The sequence below is a fragment of the Rhinolophus ferrumequinum genome, chromosome 15 (assembly GCF_004115265.2).
Source record: "Rhinolophus ferrumequinum isolate MPI-CBG mRhiFer1 chromosome 15, mRhiFer1_v1.p, whole genome shotgun sequence".
NCBI lineage: Eukaryota > Metazoa > Chordata > Mammalia > Chiroptera > Rhinolophidae > Rhinolophus > Rhinolophus ferrumequinum.
Window position 1 is genome coordinate 10498401 of NC_046298.1, and position 23309 is coordinate 10521709.

A 23309-nucleotide genomic window follows, 5' to 3' on the forward strand; every position below is an offset into this window, starting at 1 on the left:
CTACTTAGGCACCTAATGTGTGCTAGGCCAGGAACCAAAAGCACACTTAACCCTTATCTTAACTTTGTCCCTCGCTCCAGATAAGGTCATAGAGTCTCAGGAAAGGTAAGTAACTTGCCCACCCCCATGCCGCAGGTAAAGGGCAATGCAGGACTCACCTCACGGGGCACCCAAGGTACGAACCCCTCACTTTACAACTGAAGAAAGTCACTGAAGTGCCAAAGACACCCTGAAGCTTTTGAGAAAATAATAAATCTCTAGGTTTTTATCTTTTTTGTTTGTTTAAGCCTAAAACAGGACATATGGGTCCTTCCTCCCCCAGCCCTCCTGGTTGCACAGTGCTGCCTCAATATCCCCATCCACCCCACCAGGTGGGAGAAAGAGGAGTCTTCATTCTTCCTCACTCCCTCTGTGGGGGGTCGCTTTGGGGATCAACCCCCGCTCTTCAAAAGCAAGGTTGGGAGTGACGGAGACGGGCTGGGGAGGATTGCCGCTGTCTGGAAAGAGTAAAAGGGCTGCCTGCCTGGCTCCACCGTCCGCACCTGCTACCAGAAGCCTCTGGCTAAGGTACCGCCCCCAGCCCCCGCCGGGGCCGCGCGCCCAGAGAGCACTGGCCCTTTAAGAGCGGCGGCGGCAGCGGCGCGGGGAGGAGGGCTGGGAGCGCCGGGAGCTGCGCCGAACTCGCCGGGGACGTCGGGCGCCGGTTCCCTGGCTCGCTCGCTCGCTCCGACCGGCTCCCTGCGCCTCCTCCCGGGACTGCGCGGGGACCCCGGCCCGCTGGGGCGCGGGGCGAGCAGAGTCCCCGGGCGGGAGGCGCGCGCTCTGGGTAGCGCCCGGCCCTGGGCATGGACAGAGGGAGCTGGGCGCGCAGGGGGCGCCGCGGGACCGGGCGGCCGGAGCGCTGAGCCAAACAAAGGCTCAGGAGTTGCGCTTGCTCTCGGGAACCGGGCCCCGGGTGCCCAGGCTGCGGGACCCGGCGGTTGCCCTCTCCCAAGTGGGCCGGCTCCGTGTGCCCGGACCTGCCCTGCCCGCTTCTTCTCGAGCGTGGGAATTTGCCGAGGGTACCTAAGCGGCTCCGGGGACCGGGACCGGGATGTCTGCCGCGCGCCCGCCGGGCGGGGAGCCAGGGAGCGTCGCAAGTTTCCGAGCCGCGTGTGGGGACCCGGCGCCGACGAGTGGGCGAGCCCCGCGTGCAGCGCTCGGGGCCCGGCTGGGCGCCGAGAGCATGGGCAGAGACCGGAGCGCGCTCGGACGGCGGGTCTGGGCAAGCAGCCTACTTGGTGACCGGGAGAAGGCGGCACGACCGCGACTGCTGCCGCTGCTGCTGGTGCTTCTGGGCTGTCTGGGCCGCGACGCAGCGGCGGAGGACGCAGAAGTCAATGCCGAGGTAAGGACCCCAGCCCTGTCCCTTTGCCTTGGGTTGGGGGGACTTCGGGGGGGGTTGGTGGGGTAGGAGCCACGCCCGCAGCCTGAGCCCAGGAGGTACTGGGCGCGGAGAAGAGCCACCTGTCCCAGGGGAGGGGAGCAGAAGAAAGGGGCCAGGCAAGCTGTCCCTCTCCCCAGCTTGCTCTCTGCAGCGCACCTCTTCCCAAACCCTGGAGGGCGTAGCTCGCGCCCTCTCTCCACCTTTCCAGCCCTGTCCTGGGCACTGATCCGCCCCAGCCAGCGTTTGGGAGCCGCTTCTACCGCCCCCAGCCCTTGCTCTCCTCCTGCACTCTCTCCGGGGAGGCCGATTCCTCGAGAGCCAAGCGGGCGCGATGACGTTCTTTGCGAGTGGGGAGTGGGCTAGCCTGGAGGTACCACGGGCCGAGCAGGCGGTGCTTCCGCCTTAGGTAGCCTCTGGTCAGGGCGACACTGAGCCGCGCGCGGCGGGCCGGGATGGGGAGAAGGGGTGCGAACCTCCACTCGGGTCGCAGGGGCGCTTTGGCGACTTTCTTGGGCTCTTGCACGGAAGCCGCGCCACGGCCAGGTAGAGTCTAAGAGAGAGAGACCCAGTCACCCCGGCGCTTCCTCCCAACAGAGCTCCCTATCTGAGGCCCGGTGCAGACTCCACGCATCTTTTAACCCGGAGCCCGCCTGACGTCTTTACGGGGCCGCCTTTCTGGATCGGTCCCGCCGGTGATCGGGCGCGGCTTACTGGCGCAGAGCTGGGTCCAGCCAGTGCCCCCGGCTTCATGGGGTAGCCCAGCGCCTTCCTCCCTAGCAGGGACAGTGAGGGCACCAGCTCCGTTGCCCCAGAGCAAAAGCGGCGCCCACTCTTAACCGACTTCTAAAACCCCCGCTCCCTGCGCCGGACTGATAGGAGAGGAGAGTGGCTAGTGGTGGGGAGACCCGCCTCTGCGTTCTCGGGGTAGGCTCAGGCCTTAGTGCCCTTGGAACGGCCTGGAGCCTCCGGCTGCCGGCCTGAGTGCCGTTTCTATTTGCAGCGGGGCTGGTGCTCCCTCCCAGCCCCCCGCGGGTTCCCCACCTCCCCCTACTGCCTGGGAGATTTTTCCGATGGAAGCCTGCCCTTCCCCGCCCTACTTTAATAAAAGCTTGGAGGAAGGGCAGGGAATTCCTCCCGGCTCAAGTTACACCTCTTAGCCAGTTCCCCACCTGCTCTACCCTCCCTCCCTGGCCAGGCCAAGAAGAGCTGCAGGGAGCCAGGTCCTGGCAGGAGGTGGGGTGGTTGCCCAGCCCATGCCCGGTCCAGCTGCCTCTCCCTCATTCATACTGACAGGCAAGCAGGGGACTCCTGCTGGTGGGGATTGCCCTTCAGCCTGTGATCCCAGTACTGGGTGAAGAGTGTTTGGGCCCACCTGCCACTCTCTGGAGTAGAGTACCAAAGAATTGCAAGTCACAAACCCACCCTTGAGCAGTTTATAATCTATTTAGGAAGGGCATCTCCACACAGGAAGTAATTATGGACCAAGCTGGAATTTGGTGGCCATGCATCCTAGATGGCCAGGAGCTGGGGCACTGAGACCTTTGGTCTGAGGGTCTTCATTCTCTCTTTGCTTTGCTTCTGTTCCTCCATCACCCCCTCTTCTCCCAGCTGAGAGAGTACCCATAGCCCAGGGTCTGCACTGGGGCTGCAGACCATGGCCCTAAACCTTTGGTGGCACTGGTCAGAGATTCTGTAAGTGACCTGCAGCCTCTTTCCTGGGGGGAAACTTGGGTTTGGCTGTTGCTGGAAGAGACTCTGAAAGGTTATGGGGACCCTTGAATGTTGGGAGCCAAGGTAGATGAAGGGCTAGAGACAGATGGTTTGTCCCAGCTCCTAGAATTGGCTTTGGGGTACAGGCTATTCCTTGGAGTCCCATCAAATCTAGCAAGATCTAGGCCCAAAGAACTGAATGGCTTCAGCAGCCAGTGCATTTGCCAGGAGGCTGTGAGACAACTGTCCTCAGGTCCACACTCTCCATGGACAAGCCTCAGAGACTCCTGGGCCTGGCCTGCATCCTGTGTCCAGAGCCTCCCAGAATCCCCACAGCTCCAGACTTCAGATCAGGGCATAGCTGGGACCTTCTCAGAGCATCTTGGTAACTAAGCCAAAGCCCCTCATCCCTCCCAGGGCAGAAACCACAGCAATTTGACTGGACTAAGGCATCAGGGAGTCTGGCATGTGCTAGGAGCCAGCAGACACGGACAACCTGCCAGGCCCCAGCCTGGAAAAGGGTGTCTTCCTGGGGGAAGCCACCGCTGAGCTACTCTGCCCTGTCGCACGCCCTCCCTTGGATGTCAGGTCCCAGTCTCCAGCTGTTCAGGGCTAGAGCCTCGTCCCCCTGCACAGCTGAAGGCCTCAGCTGACTGAGGCCTCCCTGGCCTGAGAGTCCAGGACCCCATTCAGACCTCTGTCCTGCTCTTGCTGGCTCCAGCACCTCACCTGCCTAAGTGCCTTTGGTTTTCACCAGAGAAGCCGAGGTCTCTTCCCACCACCCCGTCCTCCCCAGACATAACCTCAGGCCCTCAGCATGCCCTGTACAGGTGACTCAGGCTTTGAGTTCACAGGTGTGATGCAACTGCCACTAAAACATGGACACACTCACCTTCCTTGAACAGACTTCCACACCTTCCTTGCCCCTGCCTGGCAGCTGAGCAAGAGAAGCAAAGAGAGGGATGGGGATCAGCTTGAATTCTGATTTTGACCTTCAGATATGACTGGTGAGCCATAACCCCAGGCTTCCTATGCTCCAGTCTCTGCTGGCACTCCCATGCTGGCCCCTGGGGGCCCCGTACCTGCATTCTTCTTAATACCCTTTCTTAAATACGAGTATGGAAGAAACGACATGCCCCATCCTCACCCTTGAGGAAACTGTGAGAGCCTGTCATTGGGAGCCGACAGAAGCGGAATCTTCCCTCTTTCTCCTACCCATCCCTGCTTTTTAGTCTGTTGTCCTCTTACTACTAACAAACCACCCCTCCACCATCTATCTCAAAACCCCAGAGAACTAAGCTGATTGACACAGTGTCATGCAGGGTGTCGTGTGGGATCTCAGCTCCCACTCCCCACATAAGTATGCAGGATATGGTGAGGCCAAAAAGGAACACCCACGGAGCCATAGTTAGGGGAGTCATACCACTATATTCTCGCTGGTGGCTGGGTTGGAGACACAGGAAGCAGGAGCCACTCTATCCACAACCAGCCGTCCACTTCTCTCTGCCAACTGACCCCACTTGCTAACTGCAATCCGCTCTTGCTAGCTCAGCCACCATCTTCTTGCTAGCCCCCATTTACTGCTAGCGTAGCCACGGCAGTTATATTATATTAGTTTATTATATTATATTATTAGTTTATTATATTATTATATTAGTTTATTATATTATATTATACTATATTATATTAGTAGCCAATGGCTCACTGGTTATAGCTGATGGCCAACTAGCCACAGCCGATGGCCATCCAGTCACAGTTGATGGCCATTTACTACCTGAGCCAGCACTTTTCCACGTGCGGCCGAGAGCCTGGAAACTGCACTCCTGGCTCTGTCCCCACACACAGCCAGGAACCCGGGATCCGATTGGGCCGTGGCCCTCATGCTCAGCCCTTTGCCAGGTCCCTGTGCTTGGGCTGCCCTGGGGCTCCATCAGTCGGCAGCCTCCTTGGAGAGAATGGCCCAGTGTGTGCTCCTGCGCTGAGTGCATCGGTGCCACCTGCCATTATGACCTTTGGACACAAACACCTTCCTTTGCCCCACGCCAAGGACGTGGAGAGGAAACAACACAGTAACACACCCAGACGCCCCCACCCCCGCAAATAAGCCTTCCTCTGAACCCCAGCACCCACTGCCCATGTTCTCTGATGGCAACTCCGAAGGGCAACGCTGCCAGGTGCTTGGTCCTGGCCACCCCCTTCATGCCCCTTTTGCGGCTAATCCAGATGTTCCCTGCCATTTTCACCTCTGCCCAGCTGCGAGTTTGACTTCTACCCGAGGCCAGCTGTGGTGGTCTCTGTGAGGCACCTCTGCTCCCCAGCTCACATTAGAGTTGTTGCTGTAAGATGGAATGTGTGTGTTGCCCCAAAATTCATATGTTGAAACCTAACTCCCAAGGTGGTGATGGAATTAGGAGGCGGGGCCTTTGGGAGGTGGTTAGGTCCCGAGTACAGAGGCCTCAAGCACGAGATTAGTGCTCTTATAAAAGCTGCCTGAGAAAGCGCCCAGGCCCCTTCCACCACTGAGCAGCCGGCAGTTTGCAACCAGGAAGAGGGCCTTTGCCAGGACCTGAGCCTGATCCTGGACTTTCAGCTTACAGAACTGTGAGAAATAAATGTCTGTTGTTATAAGCTACCCAGCTTACGGTATTTTTGTTGTAGCAGCCCAAATGGACTGAGGTAGCTGGCCTCTTCAATATGGTCCCAAGCTTTATGCGGCTCACACTCAGGCACGGGCCAAGGCCCACGGCCAGCTCTGCCTCAGGTGTGGAGATGTGTGTTCTGAGTCAGCAGAAGCAGAGAAGGATCAGGGGCTCTCTGCTTGGATCCTTCTCCATCACCAAGAGGGGCCTGGGAGGACGCTACAGATGAATGTGAGGACCTGGGACCCTGAAGGTGGCTGAACGCTCCAGGCCGTCCACACTCAATGGGCACACTCTGGCCAGACAAGCCCCGAGTTAGGGCTCACAGGAGGCCGGCCACTTCCCAGGAGGACACTGGTTCCAGGGATGCCTGGGCCCTTTGGGGGAGGAGGCACAGGGTTGGCAGCCCTAGGCAAGAGCAGCAGAGGTGTGTGAGTTGGGCCTGGATCAGAGAGAGAGACAGGAGGGATGCCTTGCGCCAGATCCCATGCCCTGCGTGGGCACAGCAGGAAACGAGCGAGTACCAACCTCCAGTATCTGGACAGACAGATGAGGACCTGGTTCCCGCCATGAGCCAGCGCTTGGCGATGCCCTATATCCCACTGCCATCTGCTGGTTGAGCTGCCGGAGCTATGGCGCCTAGAGGCCAGGGTCTGGATCAGCTCTCCAGGCCGGCCGGCCGCCCTGGGCACCGTGCTGTCCTCTCAGGAGTGACTGCCACCCTGGGGGGATGAGAGCCCAGTTTCATGTCCAGCTCTTGTGAGCATAGCACCTGGTATGTAGGAAGCACTTGCAAGATAGTGGCAAAACAGTGACAGTGAGAAGCAAATGGCATTGGCTGTTGGGCAAGTCGTCGAATCCATCAGCCTCAGTTTCCCTTTTTACAATATGAGAATAGTAATAGCGTCTACGGGATGGAATTATAGGGGTCATTCAGTGTGTTTATGTGTAAGATGCTGAATGCCGTGCAGTGGCCCTCACATGGCCCAGTAGGACCAGGTGCTATTTTTGAGCACCTTCAACATGTTTGGTTCTATCCTGGGCATTATCTAAGGCTATTTTGTAAGCATGTTCACATTTAATCCTGGTACTGATTCTCAGGGCAGGTGCTCTCATTACCCCATATGAGGTGAGAGGAATTACGCCCAATTCCCTATCCAGGGGGTGGCAGAGCTGGGGTTTGAACCCAGTCAGTCTGGTTTGAAGCCTGACCTCCCAGCCCCTGTACTGGGTTAAAGGTTGCAGGTCAGAGCCCAGAATGCCATCCCGTGGAAGTGCTGCCAGGCAGGAGCCTGCTGGGCCTGAGCCAAGTGGGAAGGAGGTGAGGGGAGGGCTGGGTGAGCCTGAAGCCTTCCCCGCAACCTGTCCAGCCACCCAGACTCTGCCCTGTGGACCACCACATGTGGGAGACAACCCCTACAGGGGGATTTCCAGGTGAAGCCCCAGGTCTGGCCCCCAGCCACCCCGAAACTCCCGGCAAACGGCTCTTTCCACCCCGTCCCTGCCTGCCCACTAGCGAAAGGACCCATCTTCCTCCAGTGCAGGGCAAGCTGGGAGGCCACAGGGTAAAGAAGTGGCAGAAACTCAGGATGTCTACCTCCTTCCTGCTTCCTTGGCTGCACCTCCCCCACCCTGCCCGCTCTCTCTGCCACCCAAAGCCCCTTACCCCACCTGCTACGGTTCCCATTGTGGAGGGCAGTTCTTCTAGAATGAGGTTAGTGCTGCCTCTAAAGGTCGTACATGATCCACCACAGACAGGGTGCCCTGGCTTGATGCCCCCTTTCTTCACTCGTCTTGGGGCTAGTTATGTCATCTGTGCTCTCATCCCTGTGAGGCAGTTGGGAAGTGAACAATTTGACCCCATTTTGCAGAGAAGGGGTCAGAGGCTCGGAAAAGTCTGTCCTCGTCCATTCCTCAAAGGCCTGCTCTGTGGACAAGCAGTCAGGACCGAGGGGCAGATGTCCCTGGGGCTCAGCCTGAGGAAGACCTGACAGTCATGGCTCCCAAAGACAGAATGGGGTACCTTAGTGGCAGTGAGTGCTCGGTCTCTGCAGGGGTGCAGGCTGGATGGGTCCCTGGCCCAGTTGTGGTCCAAGACGCTTCCTTGGGGTAGCTTGACTTGATGGCCTTGTGGTCCCTTCCAGCCTGAGACTGGAAGAGTCTAGGCTCGGTCGGGGTCAACTGGCTAGTGAATGGGCTCCTGATTCAGAACCCCTGAACAGAGGTGGGCATAACGGGCCTGAGGTCCATGCCCTGCTCTTCCAGGCTCATCCTCCGTTCAGCACCAACCCTGTGCCCAGCATGGCCTCGGCCTGCTCCCAGTAGCCCTCAGACCGCGATACCGGGTGGGGAGATAGGCATGGTGAGATCCTGACAGCATCCTGAAAGGTCTGTCCGTTGCTGGCGAGCCTGACAAGATGCCCTTTGTGTCTGTCTGGGCAGCCCTGCCAGCGTCTGCTTGGACTGTACAGAGAGCAGTGGGTGACAGGCAGAGCAGAGCCTAGCAGAGATTGTCCTTAGTGCACGAGGTCTGATAAGGCCGGTGGGCGGGGCTCCACTGCTCTGAGCCCTGGAGGAGCTGGCTGTGGTGGCCACGGCAGCACTCACCCCCCTGCCCCCACCGCTGCTTAATGCACAGTATTGATCTGGAAGCTCCTTCTCAGACACACCCTCCCTGCGGGCCTGCGTTGGCATTGTCTCAGCAGTCCTGGGGGGCAGCCCTGCTGATGTGGCCCCGTGCCCAGACCCAGTCGGAGACGTGAGTGTGGGCAGGATTAGACGCCGTCTCCCAGTCCTGTGCTGGGCACTGTTCCTGAGAAGGCCAGAGCCCATTGTCCCCACCTCAGGCCAAGAGGAGCTGATGCTACTTCACAAACAGCGTGGTCCAATAGTACTGTTTATGGGCACTAGTTCTAGCCAGCTCAGCTGTGTGACCCTGGGTGGGCCACTCGCCCTCTCTGAACCTGCAGTCTATATAATGTGTATGGGGTACTCAGGAGCATTGAATGGGGTGATGAGTGATGGCCTGGCCCATGGCAGTTCTCTTGGCTGCTGCATTGATGGCCTCTTCTAGGGGCAGGAGGCCAGGAATCCCCCCTCAGCCTCCTCATGGCCCCAGGTCTCCTTGTCTGGGGCCAGCCCCTCCCCTGAAGCATGTATCAATACTTATGGGGCGGGGTCTGGAGCTCAAGAAAGAAATGGGGCTGCAGATAGGAAGGGCCCTCATGGGCCCAGACCTCTCTTCAGGACCTTCCCTGCCTCCCATGGGATGGTGACCCTTGTAGAGGCGGTCCTTTCTTCTGCTGCTCACTGACCTCCCCAAGTCTCAGTTTCCCCAGCTGAGAAACAAAGCTTCACCTGCTTGACTCACTCTGCCTGTGAGACTAGGTGATAAGGAGGAAAAGGAGGCCCTGTCCTTTTGTGTAAGGTACAGGAAGAGCAGCAAGAGCTTGAACACAGCCCCTCCCCTACTTTGAGACCAAGACGTCAGTCATGACCTTGGAAATCACTCCCCACTTTTTTCCCACGGCAGCAGAATACCCTGAGAAGCCGGAGCTTAGGGTACAAGCAGCCCCTTCTCACCTGGAGGCAGCAGCCCTTGCTATGCACCTGTGCACCCCTGTCCCACGCTGTCTTTTCCTTCCAGGTCCTCACTCCCTGGCCTTGTCACACTTAGCACAGCAGTAAGGTGCTAGAAACTTCCTCCTGGGCACTGAGGAAAGGAAAAGCCCACAGTGCTATCCTGGTGGCATAGACTGGTTGGCACTTGGTGGTCAGCCCGAGTGCGTGTTGGCAGCCAGGCAGGCTTTGTCAGCGTCTTCGCCTTGTCAGCTGGAGGTTTGGCTGCTCTGGGCCAAAGCTTTTTATGCTTACCGCCCGCCCCCCACCCCCATACCACTGGTCCTCAGCTTCGGCTTCTCACTGTGGCAATGGCCACAAGGCATTTCTCACCAGGAGACTGTTCAAGGCTTGGCTGCTACCAAGATGAAAGCTCTTGACTTCCCTGAGACTCAAAGGTGCTCATCTGTGTGAAGGAGGGTCCACAGGCACCCTGGAGACCTTCCCATCAGCCCCTGAACTGCCCTCCACTGGGTTCTGGAGCCTTCCCTTGCAGACAGGCCAGGCTCCCTCCCTTCCTCTCCCCAGGGCCGCAGACTGTGCCTCCCTGCCCTCCTCCCTGCCCTCCTCCTGTCACTCTGCAGACACTGCTAATCAGTCCCTTGGTGGCCTGTGATTGCGCTCCCTGAGATATTTTTACCTTATGCAAATAGGTGATGTAGAGGTGCCCTCATCTGCCAGCAGCAGGCAGCCCCACCTCTTCCCCCACCTCCGGCTGGATCCCTTTCACTGCTAGAGCATCCTGGCCTCGCCTTCTAGATCTTTCCAAGCTTCTTCAGGAAAACCATATCCGTTAAGGACTGTGGGCGTCCCCCTTACGTACACACAGGAGCCTTAGGAAGGTCTCCTGTGCTGGGGAAGAGTGGGGAGGGTGCCCACAACAGTGCAAACGTCTGGTGGAACCCAGGGAAGGAGCCCTAGGCCAGAGGGCAGACGGGGGCTGGCAGGGAGGGCCTCGGGCTCCTCTGCCTGTCCCAACTGCCGTCCCTCACCTGAGGCTACACTGGGCTCAGGCCTGCTGGAGCCTAGAACCTTCAACCCTGTAGGTAGAGGCAAAGGCTGCCGCTCGAGGGACAACCAGGTCGTCCCCCTGCCGCTGTCATTAATGGTACATTTATCGAACACTTTCCCGTGCCCAGCACAATGCCAAGCACTAGTGTGCACGTCCCCATTTAATCCTCACAGAAACCCCTGAGATGAGGCCGGTCCTACTATAACCCCCTTTCACTGCTGACGGACTGAGGCACAGGGAGGCACAGAGTCTCAGAAGATGGGCTGGGATATGTCCCCACCCCCTGTCTGTCACCAGCGCCATGGTTGTGTCTCTGCCTCCTGGTTCTGTGGCTACGACACTTGAGGCTCTGGAAGTTTCTCTGGCAGTTCCTCTTTGGCTCAGCAGCCGCTCCCTCCAATGGCAGTGTGGGTGCTGCTGAGCCAGGGAATGTGACAGCCCCTCCACACGGGGTCCTGGCTGGATGCCAGGGCTGGGCTGACGGGTGGCATTGAGAGAGCAAGTACCTGAGGAGCTGGCTGTGACACTGGTGGCAGACAGCTATGGGTGTGGCCCTGGCCAGCTGACACGTGGCTTTTCGCCCAGAGCAACCATTATGTCGGGCCACCAGCCTGCTTGTGGGTCCTTGATGTGCAGCCCTCCCCTTCCAGGGCCTCTCAGAGAGCAGGCCTTCAGATCCCTTCAATCTGGGGGCCCCAGAGACCCAGGGTGGGCCGGGAAAGATGCAGAGGATACACTTCCATGTGGCCAAGGCCCACAGCAGTCCCTGGCCTCGGTGCCACCCGCCTCTCACAGTGGTCATCATGTTCTCATGGCCTTGGGGGCATGAAGTGGGCAGGATGGAGTCCTCTTTCTTATTAGAACTCATTGTGGCTCATTGGGGATCGCCTCCTTCCATCTTAATGGGGGAGACAAACCTAATGGGGGAGATAAATACCTAAGTGAAATATATGGTGTGTCAGAAGGTGACAAGTACAGGGAAGGAGGAGAGGGGCTGCAGGGTTTGGCACGTCAGGGTCTTTTTTACATAGTGTTGTCAGAGGACACCCCTCCAGTAAGGTAAGGTTGAAGTAGAGACCTGAAAAAAATGGGCCATGCAGATATCTGGGAGACAGCACTCAGCATGTGCAAAGGTCCTGAGGCAGGAGAGTGCCTGGCTCGGTGGATGGGAGGAGTGGGGTCTTAACAGCTCGGGTGGAGTCTGGTAGTGAGGGCCTGGTAGCTCCTGAAAAATTGGCTTTTCCTCTGAGATGAGAAGTCTTTGGAGACCAGACCTGACTTGAGAAGGCCTTTTGCTCTTGCTCTTGTGTGGGAGCAGACCACAGGAGGTGGAAGCAGGGAGGTGGTAGTGACCATGGCGGAGGTGGCAGGCAGTGGTCGGATGCAGGCTGTACATGTTGGGAGCCAGCCATGCCAGGACCCACTGAGCGGGTCATGGCCTCTCATTTGCAGAACTGGCTGCGGCTCTACGGCTACCTGCCCCAACCCAGTCGCTACATGTCCACCATGCGCTCCGCCCAGATCCTGGCCTCGGCCCTCGCGGAGATGCAGCGCTTCTACGGGATCCCTGTCACCGGTGTGCTCGACGAAGAGACCAAGGCGTGAGTCCCTCTGCTGGGCCCATCCCAGACCCCCCGGGCACCTGCCCTCCTTCTGGCCTGCTCTGATGACTCCTCGGCATGTGAGGTCTCCAGCCAAGAGTGGCCTAGATAAGAGATGGCAGCTGGTTTGGTCCTCCGTGCTAGCTCTGATTGGGCGTGGTTGCCTGCAGCCTTGTGTTGAGAAAGCTCCTGAGGCCACATCCTGGCTTGGCCACGAGGAGCATAGACAGGATTAGCAATGTCTGCCACAGGCATGGGGATGGGCAGACACGACACACAGGCCCTGGATGGGACAGCCAGCTAGGCCTTGCTCTGACAAAGGGAATGTGGCCCAAAGCCACCTCCTTGATGAGCAAGGACAGGAGGCCTCAGGAAGGACTGTCCCCTTCCTGGGTGACACTGGTGCGAAGGGGCTCACCTTTGTGGAGCCCCTGCTGGGCACCCCGTCCTCCAGTACAAGATCGCTGTGCCCATTTTCCTGATGAGGAAATAGAAGCTTAGCTAGTCTCCCACCGCCCACCACACCCATATAAGAGCCAGCTGAAGGCCAGAGGCAGGGGGGTGGAAGAAGGGGGGCTGCCTCTAGGAAGCTCTGGGCTCACCCCTCCACGCCCATGACCTAGGTGGATGAAACGGCCCCGCTGTGGGGTGCCAGACCAGTTCGGGGTGCGTGTAAAAGCCAATCTGCGGCGGCGGCGGAAACGTTATGCTCTCACCGGCAGGAAGTGGAACAACCCCCACCTGACCTTCAGGTAGGGACCGTAGCGGCCCAGGGTGGCATCCTTCCCAGGGCATCTCCCCATCTGGGCTGAGGCCTCAGGCTTCCTTCCCAGTGGGCTTGTCTGGAGGGCTTCCTTTCCCAGCAGACACCCTCCCCGCCCACCAGGGTGCCCGGCATGGACAGTCTGAACCCGGCTCCCGCTCCCAATCCCACATGATAAGGGCCACACACCCCATGCAGTCTCCCTCCAGAGCAGGTCAGGACCTTGGAGCTGCTTCCGCTCTCGCCTCCTTCCCTCCCTCCCCGCACCCACCAGCAGCCCAGGCTGGCTCACTAGCCCAGATGGACTCCTACACCAGCATGAACTAGGGGCCCCCACAGTGCAGGGCACAGGGCTTCAGACACCTGAAGGGTTGAGGAGGGCAGGGGGGCCTAAATTCCAGGATCTGTCACGTGGGCAGGCAGCACATCACCTACAGAAACCCTGATTCAGGCTCCCTCCTCCTTTCTGCTGAGCCTTTGGGCAAGAAACTCCTCTGAGCCTCCAGTACGTGGTGGTCCCCAAGGGCTCCTCTTCCTGTCCCAGTCCAGCCATGGCCCCACCAGAGTTCCATCTCTCGAGGAAGAGCAGCTCCCACGGCCTCTTAGACCGCAGGCCCCCAGAGGGAATTCATGGTCCAACCAGCTTTACTGGACATCTGTCTAGCACACAGATGCTTAGTCTGATTGACACGGGTAGTAACAGGCTCCTCACACTTTACCACATGCAGGCTCAGTAGCACGTGTTCTACATGAGTTAATTCATTTAATCCTCACAGGGACCCTATGACGAAAGCACTACCCTCCTTTTCCCATTGAACGATGAAGAAACTGAAATTCAGAGAGACTAACTCACTTGCCCAAGGTTGCACAGATAATGTCAGAGCCGGGCCTTGAACTCAGGTCAGCCTGACCCTGGAGCCCAACATTCAGAACTCGTGTATGGCCTGTGTTCCCCAAACCTCAGCCATTTGCACCTGCTTTGTAGGTCTTTCTCTCAGCTATGTACTTTTATTTACTTAATGTTTCCTTACTTAAAATAAGCTTATTTGGCACAGTGCAACCTTATTTGGGGATATCCTAATGAACTCCTGGATTTGACATGTTAGTTCTTTTTCAAATTCACATCGAAGTGAACTAATAGTTGATACTGGGCATTGTCCCTTAACCAGCTCAGACCTTGGAACCGTGTGCCTCAGCCTCCAACCCCGTGGGTGCCAGCAGTGGACAGTAGCCCCAGGCTCTGGGTTCACTCCCATGTCTCCCCACACCTCCCTGCAGCATCCAGAACTACACGGAGAAGCTGGGCTGGTACCACTCGCTGGAGGCAGTTCGCAGGGCCTTCCACGTGTGGGAGCAGGCCACGCCCCTGGTCTTCCAGGAGGTGCCCTACGAGGACATCAGGCTGCGGCGACAGAAGGAGGCAGACATCATGGTACTCTTTGCCTCTGGTTTCCATGGCGACAGCTCACCCTTTGATGGCACTGGTGGCTTTCTGGCCCACGCCTATTTCCCTGGCCCTGGTCTGGGCGGGGACACCCATTTCGACGCAGATGAACCCTGGACCTTCTCCAGCACTGACCTAGATGGTGAGCTCAGCTGGCCAGTGTGAGGGCAGGGGGGCAGAACAGGAGCTGCAGGGTTGGGAGGGGAGAGCTTCCCCTGCGAGGTTCTCTGAGCATTGATACTTGGTCTCAGGCTGTAGTCAAGGGCTGGTAGAGAAGGGAAGGGATCATTGGACCCATTTCTCAGATGGGGAAGTTGGAGATCTAGAAGTTGGAGCATCTCAGCCTCTTCTAAGAGTGAAACAAGGGCAGGCCCTCCGCAGCCTCTGCCTACAGTCTGGGGTGGCCAGGTCCTGTGCCAGGCCAGAGCTGACCATGCTGCTTGCCCCCACTGCAGGGAACAACCTCTTCCTGGTAGCAGTGCACGAACTGGGCCACGCACTGGGACTGGAGCACTCCAACAACCCCAGCGCCATCATGGCACCGTTCTACCAGTGGATGGACACCGACAACTTCCAGCTGCCTGAGGACGACCTCCGGGGCATCCAGCAGCTCTATGGTGAGCGGGCAGCCGGGGTGTGGCCAGTGGGCTCTGCATGCCTGCTCTCAACTCCCAGCCCTACGAGGCATAGGTACAACTGCTGTCCCCATTTTGTAGATGAGGAAACTGAGGCCCAGAGAGGATTAGTAACTTGTCCAGTCACTCAGTGAGTAAATGAAGGTGCTAGAAATCAAACTCAGGACTAGCCAACTGACTCCAGGGCCTAGCTCTCACCCAAGTCTCACACGCAGAGCTCTCACAGTGGCTCCAGGCTTGGACTTCTAGGGGACACAAGTGGCCCCAGGGCCCCTCACTGACCCCCCTTTCCTCCTCACTCAATGATATTCCTATTAGACTGAGGTGCCTCTGGGTTTCCAGGACCCTATTCCTCCCACTACCACTCCCAGCCTGAGTCTGTCCTGGGATCTCTGCTGAGTGTTGTTTTACCACTTCCCAGTGGCTTTGAGGCAGGTGACACCCACCCCCACACACCAGGCCTTACCCGAGAAAGCCTCCAGTGGGGAGGTCTCCTGAGGGCTAGTTTGGTGGGTACCTGAAGGGTAGTGGAGGCAGAAGCTCAGTGACCCAAGCCCAGTGTGGGGCTACAGTCAAGGAGGGGACTGTACAGAAGAGGATGGGGTCCTCCTGAGGTTGACGTGGGGAAGGACGGGGAGGGGAGGAGTCTACTGTGGACAGACGGGGCCGGTCACCTGGGGCACGTGTCTCTCCAGGCTGGGGGCCCTGGGGTTCTAGGGCTCCGAGTAGGAGAACCTGGAGTCCTGGGCGGCTTCTAGGGCTGCCCCCTCACTTCCTGTTCCCTCCTGGCTCTACAGGCACCCCAGACGGTCAGCCACAGCCCACCCGGCCCCTCCCCACTGTGACACCCCGGCGGCCAGGCCGGCCAGACCATCGGCCCCCCAGACCTCCCCAGCCCCCACCCCCAGGTGGGAAGCCGGACTGGCCCCCAAAGCCAGGCCCCCCTGTCCAGCCCCGAGCCACGGAGCGGCCTGACCAGTATGGCCCCAACATCTGCGACGGGGACTTTGACACGGTGGCCATGCTGCGCGGGGAAATGTTCGTGTTCAAGGTCTGGCCCCTGCCCCTGCCTCCCTCAGCCTCGGCCCAGGCTCAGAGCAGGAGAGCACCCTGTCCCACCCCAGAGCCTTGCCCCACCTGGCTACTCGGCACCCCCATCCCTCCCTCACTGAGCAGCCCCTGGGAAGCCATCAGATGTTAGTCCAAAAAGAAACCAGCCCGAGGGATTTGCCCGGGGTCACAGAGCAAGCCCAGGGGTCCACCCCAGCCACCCACCCCTCCACCCAGGGCTCTGGCCCTGGTGCTGCCCTCAGGACCTCAGTGGCCTCCCCTGGACATTCCCTGACCCAGGAAGGGTGGTTCCGGGAGGGGCCTCCCCCAAGCCCAGGCAGCATGGATGCCCTGCCCACTGACACCCACACCCTCCCCAGGGCCGCTGGTTCTGGCGGGTCCGGCACAACCGAGTCCTGGACAACTACCCCATGCCCATCGGGCACTTCTGGCGTGGTCTGCCCAGTGACATCAGTGCTGCCTACGAGCGCCAAGATGGGCGTTTTGTCTTTTTCAAAGGTAAGCTGGGGCAGGTGGGAGGAGCTGGGCAGCCTTCCTGCCGCGACCTGTGACCCACCTGGGCCTGAGGAGGAGATCAAAAGAGCTGTATTACATGGATCAGGGCAGCACCCCCAGGGCCAGAGCCCCCACGGGGAGCTCCCCAAGGACAGGGCTGGGCCCATGTCCAAAAGTGGGGAGCCCTGGGCCATGGACTGGTGTGCCCTAGGGATGCAGCCCCTAGAGCCAGAGGCCAGGCAGGGCTCCCCGATTTCCTTTTTCTACAAGAAGCAGGTATGGAGGGCAGATGTTCACATAGGAATGCAGGCCCATGTGTAGTGTGACTATGGTGGGTGTACAGGTGTGAGCATCTGACGTGTGTGTGTAAAGGAGCACGTCACAGGTGTCCGTGTGTGCAGAATGGGTGTGACGCAAAGGTGAGCGGCATTGTGTGTTGTTGTGGCCATGTGGGTGTCAGGGCCTGTCCTATGTGAGTTTGTGTACGTGTGATTGTGTGTGTGTGTGTGTGTGTGTGTGTGTGTGTGTGTGTGGCAGTGGATGTGAATGGATTTGTGGGCCCAGAATAGCAGTCCCCGTGCCCCCTCCCTGCCCAGTCCCCTCAGCCCCAGGCCTGTCCTCACCCACCTCCCGCTCCTCCTGCAGGTGACCGCTACTGGCTCTTCCGAGAAGCGAATCTAGAGCCTGGCTACCCACAGCCGCTGGCCAGCTATGGCCTGGGCATCCCCTACGACCGCATCGACACGGCCATCTGGTGGGAGCCCACAGGGCACACCTTCTTCTTCCAAGAGGACAGGTGAGCACCCTGTCTCCTAAAGGGAAAAGGCCCCAACCAGGCCCCTCTACCTTCAGACCTACCCAGAGAGAACTCACTGCCAGTGGGGAATGGACTCCAGGCCCAAGCAGGCCCACAGCCTGGTGCTTTTGGTCACAGGTACTGGCGCTTCAATGAGGAGACGCAACGTGGAGATCCTGGCTACCCCAAGCCCATCAGTATCTGGCAAGGGATCCCCGTCTCTCCCAAAGGGGCCTTCTTGAGCAATGATGCAGGTACCAGGCCAGCACCCCCAGTCTGCCCAGTACCCACCATGCCCCTCCTCCACACACAGGGGACAGGGCTTGCCCGAGGTCACCAGACATTGTAATGGCATATATGGGGGACACAGCTGTGTCAGTCCCTGGGCTGCTAGGAGCTTCTGGAGCATGACTCCCCTGGTCCTCCCTGCATTGTCACCATCCCCTTTTTACAGACAGCCACACTAACACATGTCGCTGAGTAAAGGGCCCCAAATCCTACAATGAGGAAGTTGTGGAGTCAGGAGTCCTACGCAGGCCTGCCTGTGTCCAGAGCTGATGCTTGGAACTGCCCTGCTCCTCGCAGAGTCCAGCTGCCTCTGCACAGCCCACAGGGAGGCTTGAGTCTGAGCTTGGCCCAGGGCGATAGAGTGAGAGTCCTTCCGGGGTACCCGCTGACCCTCCTGGAAGGGAAGCCTAATCTCTGTCATTATAACCAAATGACAGGGCTCTGTGGCTTCTATTTCTCCAGCAGGGTCTCTAGTGAGTTTAAGAAAAACCATAGCCCTGGTTCTGAGATTCCAGGTTTTTAGGCTCAAGGCTTTTGCCAGTGCTCGGGCAGGTCACATGGCTTCTGTGTGTGACGGCATAACTCTACAGCTGCTCTGATCTCACTGTGTTCAGCAGAGCAGAGACTCCCCCATGATTCAAACCTGGCCCTTCCTGGGGCTGAGTTCTCAAGGCCAGAGAGCTGAGCCGAGGCTTATCAGGTGCACTCCAGGCCCACTGCAGGCTGGCTGTGTGGCCTTGAGTAGTCACTGGCCTTTCTCATGTGGGGTGAAGCCAGTCCTGGAACAGGACAGCAGGGTCCCTGACTACAGCCCCCGATCCAGCAAGCTTAGGACCCTTCCGCCATGTGCTGCCCCAGTCAGTGTTAGCCTGGCTAGGAAGCACAGGACGCTAGTGGTGCGCTTGACACAAACCCTGCCCCTCTCTGAGCCGGGTCTGTCTCCTGTAACCTGGGAAGCGGCAGATTTAAAATTGCTCAGGGAAGCAAGTGAGAAGGAGGGTGTTTTAGAGCCAGGGCCCTTACAGCATATCCTGGTCTCCTGCAAGTGTCTCTGGCTGGCCTGACACCACTCTGGCCTGCTTGCCCCTGCAGCCTACACCTACTTCTACAAAGGCACCAAGTACTGGAAGTTCGACAACGAGCGCATGCGTATGGAGCCTGGCTACCCCAAGTCCATCCTGCGGGACTTCATGGGCTGCCAAGAGCACGTGGAGCTGGGACCCCGGTGGCCTGATGTGGCCCGTCCGCCCTTCAACCCTGACGGCGGTGCAGAGCCTGGGGCAGGCGGCGACAGCCAGGAGGGTGATGAGGGCCATGAGGCTGGCCCAGGTGCTGGGGAGGGGGACTCTGAGGAGGGGCCGGACGTGGATGGGGGCAGCCGCGTGGTGGTGCAGATGGAGGAAGTGACACGGACGGTGAATATGGTCATGGTGCTGGTGCCCCCGCTGCTGCTGCTCCTGTTCATCCTGGGCCTCACCTACGCGCTGGTGCAGCTGCAGCGCAAGGGTGCTCCGCGCATGCTCCTCTACTGCAAGCGCTCCCTGCAGGAGTGGGTCTGACCCCCACGGCCCCTCTTGCTCCTCACGGTGCTAAGGGGCCAGGCTGGCGGTGCCGGTGGTGCCAGTGGTTCTGAGACGGTGGCTCCTGGGGCGCCCAGCAGAGGCCTTTGGTGGCTCCCTCAGCCCCTGGGGGGGCCCTCCAGGCCCTCCAACATCCCTGCCAGCCCTGCCCCCATTGTTTATTTATACCCAGGTATCTTTTTTTTTTTTTTTTTTTTGCACACTAACTGAGCATTTGTTTCTACTTTTCCTGACCAGGGGCAGTCCCTCAGGGTAGGGGGCTCGACCTTTCTTAATGGAGTTTTGCTCCACACCGGGAATTAGGCCCCCACCCACCTCTGGCTTGGCAACAGCCAGCCTAGTGGAGGGTCAGAAGGCCCAGGTGGGAGAGCGGTTGACGTGCTGTCGAGCTGTCCAGGTTCTTCCCACCCTGGGCCCTCCTCAGCCTGAGCCCCAGGAGACTGGTTGGCTTTGGAGACTGGTGGGGCCTAACTGGTCTTTACCCACCTGAGTCTCTCTCTGCCTTAGGAAGTGCTTTCACCCAGGGCTAGTCCCAGGCGGGAGGGGACAGAGGGGAAGGTGACCACTGGCTGTGAGTTTCTGTTGCGTTTCGGTCCCTCCCAGCCCACCTCTGACAACCCCAGTAGCCCGGGCCCCTTGTGCCTAAGAACCCCACCCTACCCTGCCCCGGGCCAGCCAAGGGGCCAGAAGCTCCCAGCTGCTGCGTACCCCTTGAGCCCACACCTCCTTTTCTCTCTGGAGAAGGGGTTCTGGGCCACCTTATCAAGGACCAAAAGAGGTCTGCCAAGGCCCCTGTACCCCAGGAGCCTCGCCTCCCAGGCTGGGCCTCCAAGCCCCTCCCTGTCTACTTTCTCCTCCTCTCCTGAGCTGTGACCCACCTGGGCTCCTTCTCGGGGCCTCCTCCCACCCTGTCTCACCCACACCACCATCCTCAGTCTCCAGCTGCCAGTGTCCTGGCTCTCTCTGGGAGACAGGGGGCTGATAGGTGCCCAGGCTGAGGTGGCAGATGTCCACAGAGTATGCCCACCTGTGTGGGTATCCACAGCCCTCCCCATACCAGGCTTGGGGGCTTCCTCCCCTCCAGCTCCCTGTCTCCCAGGGCATTGGTGGGAGAGGTCAGTCGCTTGTCCCCCACGCAGACTGTGGGAGGGCTGTGGGCTCCCGCAAGGAGCGCACTATAGCCTGGAGACTCCCCTCCTCCTGGGCTCAGCCCTGAGGGCAGAGACGCTTCCTCCACTCTCTTCTTTCCCAAAGCAAGCAGAGGGAGACTGCTGTGCGAAATGGTACTGTACAGCCGGCTCTGTCCCCGCTGCTTCCCGCAGCTCTGAGCAAGCGGGGCTGCCACCCAGAAGCAGGAGGCCCTCGGAGGGAGGGGCTTCTCATGGGCTGGTCCCCGACTGCAGGTCCAGCAGCTTCCTCCCCCTTCGTCCTCAGAACAGGAGAGTCAGCCAAGGGGTAGAGGGGGGTCCATGTCTACCCCCATATGTTTCTTTCTGTAAATAATCTGCACTGATTAAATTGTACGGCCGGCGAGTGTGACCTCCTTTGTAAGTGGCCCCACGCCAGAGCTTACAGTTGGAGGGGCTGCAGGTGACAGGGTGGAGTCCATGCTGGGATTAGGGAACTTGCCCCCACACCAAAGAGACCTCATTCCCAGTTTTGCGGGGGCTCCTTCCTAGTGGTCGTGGAAGGGGAGGAGCTGGGGTAAGAGTGACAGGTGGCTGCCCTCAATAGACCTGAGGAGGGCCAGATAGGGCACTGGAAATGGCCCCACTGGGGTGGGACAGGGAAGGAATGGGGAAGGCGCTTGCCATTCATTCGTGGTTAGAAAGGACAACTCAGCTTCCCGCATTTCCTGCATGTCTAGGAGGAGTGGGAAAACAGGCCAGGCCACTCGGCCCTCCACCTATCCAGACTGGGTTCTGGGCAGACTGACGACCCAGTTTGGATAGGAAGAAGATGGGAAATGGTGCCAATGGTGGATTCCAAAAGTTCCCCTCACCACATGCTCTGCTCAGAGGGTGAGGGGACACCCAAGGTCTGCCTTCTCATCTTTGAAGCAGCAGACAATCTCACCCTGAGCAGGGTGCAGATGATGCCCAGGAGAGCAGGAGACAAATACTGCTTTCCTCCAGGTCTGGGTGAGCCTTGAACCTCACATCCATCCTCGGGGCCAAACCTATTGGGTTCTGGCCTGCACCCCAGGAATGCAATGATCAGCTGTATTGGGCTCTCCCCCACCCCCAAGCATGGAGCAGTTCAGGCTCCACAATGCCTCAGCAGGGTCCTTCAAACCTGTTCCAGGCCCCACCCTCCCCCACAGCTGCATACCCCCTCCTTTGCCCCCCTTGATCCCACCCTTTCCTCTCTTTGTATTGAAAACTGGCTGAGGAGAGTAGGAAATGCTGGCTCTGGGAAGCCCCAAAGGCCTCTCAGGCTCAGCTAGGAAATGGCCTGTGAGCAACCCCCACACTCAGGGGCCTTGGTGGGCGGCATGGGGGTCCAGGGCAGACGTCATCTTGTCAGCCTTCCTACGGCAGAAGCCACAGGGCTCCACCCAGGTCTGCCTGAAGCCTGAAGCCTTAGAGTCACCCAGAAGCCCAGAGGTCACCAAGCAGGTGGAGGCGGTGTGGGGATACAGGGACGAGAAAGGAGAGGATGAAAGGCCTTTCTCCTTGAGCCCTTCGTCAGAGCCCAGGCCAGAGGAGAGACCTGGCAAAGGCGTCCACTCCTCAGGAAACTGCCTGAGGAGCCTTCCACCCCCAATATCTCTGGTAAAATCTCAAAGAAACCCAGGGGCTGAAGGATCCGCCCATCTCAGGAGCCCCTTTCTCCCTCTGGGACCAGATGTGAGAAGGCGGTATGTGGGGAGGATGGGTGGAGTACCTCAGCCTGCCCCCACCCCCAGAGAGCCCTGGGGCCCCAGCTGGAGCACCCCTCCTCCCGGCTATTAAACAGCAGCCTGCATCTTTACATTGTTTTTTTGTTTATTATGGCTGTATCCTAACCTCAGCTTGGGACTCTGGCAGCTCCATTCCCTCAGCATTGTTTGTTCCTTTATATTTGCTAATTCCCAAGTAAGACAATTCAGATATTACAGATAAACAAAAGGAAGAAGAATATAAGTCACCTGAATCCCCCAGTCACTGTTGACAGCTTGTGTTTCCTTCCAGCATTTTTTTCCTCTGCATTTGCACAGCTCAGAGTTTCAGAGTCTGAAACATCCTGGGGTTCAGCCCTGCTGCTGCCAGAACTTAAACCTCAATGGAGTGGGTAACAGGACCTACCTCCCAGGCTGCTGGGAAGATGAATAGAGGACGGGTGGCTGTAAAGTGCTGGTGATAGGACCTGGCCAGCACTTTGGTCCGCGTGCGAGCGCAACCGCAGTCGACTTGCGTGCTCCCCCACTTAGATTTTACTCATGAGAAAACGGGCTTAGAGAAGTGAGGTGACTTTGCCAAGGTCACACAGCGAGGACATGGCCGTGCCAGGATTAGAACCCAGGCGGACTGACTTGCACAGAAGCTCAGCCCCACCCCACCCTGGTGTTGCTGCAGAATTGAGACAGAAATGAGGAGCCCTGCCCATGCAGGCCTTCCCTCCCCGCTCATTCTAGCATCGAAGACCCCAGGGCCACCAACAGAGCCTCCTTTCAGGCTGGGGCAGGGGCCAAGCTGGCCGCTTCCTCCCCCTCTGACTTGGCAGAAAAGCCTTTTTGTTGTGGCTCACACAGAAGCCATTCTCCTCCAGCTCACGGGGAGGAATGGCTGGCTTCCTGTTCATCCACCGCCGCCCAGACTCTGTGGACTCCTCCGTGTAGGTCCGAGAGGAGCAGGCTTCCTCACCCTCCACGTCTTCCAGTCCTGCCTCTGGGGCCCCAGGCTGCCAGGCTTTGCCTCCCAACCCGTGAAACCATACAATGGGTTGGGGTCAGCCACCTCTTGGCTGTCCCAGAAAATTCTGGGGATTCCAGGCCTCAAGGCACTCAGAGGACACAGCAGTGCCACCCTCAGCCCACTGCTCAAGTGACCTCATGACCCACAAAACTCTGGCAGAGGTCCCTGCCAGGCTTGTCGCCCTGTCCCACACGTCCTCTATACTTTGCTTGTCTCTAGGCCTTTGCCCTCCCACTGGAAAACCCTTCTCTGTACACTTCATCCTGTCCAAATTGCATAAATCCTTCAGGGCCCAGATTAAGGGTTGTGTTTCCAGATTCTCACCCTCCCACCCC

At 58.9% G+C, this 23309-nt stretch overlaps 1 protein-coding gene across 1 annotated transcript; it reads left to right on the forward strand.

Moving 5' to 3' along the window:
* Positions 1-474: 474 nt before the first annotated feature.
* MMP15 (matrix metallopeptidase 15) lies at positions 475-22940 on the forward strand. The gene is made up of 10 exons (XM_033129091.1): positions 475-1387; positions 11858-12006; positions 12630-12758; positions 14048-14355; positions 14669-14830; positions 15646-15899; positions 16279-16417; positions 17060-17210; positions 17349-17464; positions 18591-22940. Exons 1-10 carry the CDS (start codon positions 1094-1096, stop codon positions 19055-19057), a joined length of 2169 nt encoding a protein of 722 aa, XP_032984982.1. The 5' UTR covers positions 475-1093; the 3' UTR covers positions 19058-22940.
* Positions 22941-23309: the final 369 nt, after the last annotated feature.

What these genes read in the sequence shown, in the direction of transcription:
- MMP15 (XM_033129091.1), top strand. Translation starts at nt 1,094, where the DNA reads ATGTCTGCCGCGCGCCCGCCGGGCGGGGAGCCAGGGAGCGTCGCAAGT. An exon ending in AACCCCCACCTGACCTTCAG is followed by an intron (nt 12,759 to 14,047) that starts GTAGGGACCGTA and finishes ACCTCCCTGCAG; the next exon opens with CATCCAGAACTACACGGAGA. An exon ending in CTCCAGCACTGACCTAGATG is followed by an intron (nt 14,356 to 14,668) that starts GTGAGCTCAGCT and finishes CCCCCACTGCAG; the next exon opens with GGAACAACCTCTTCCTGGTA.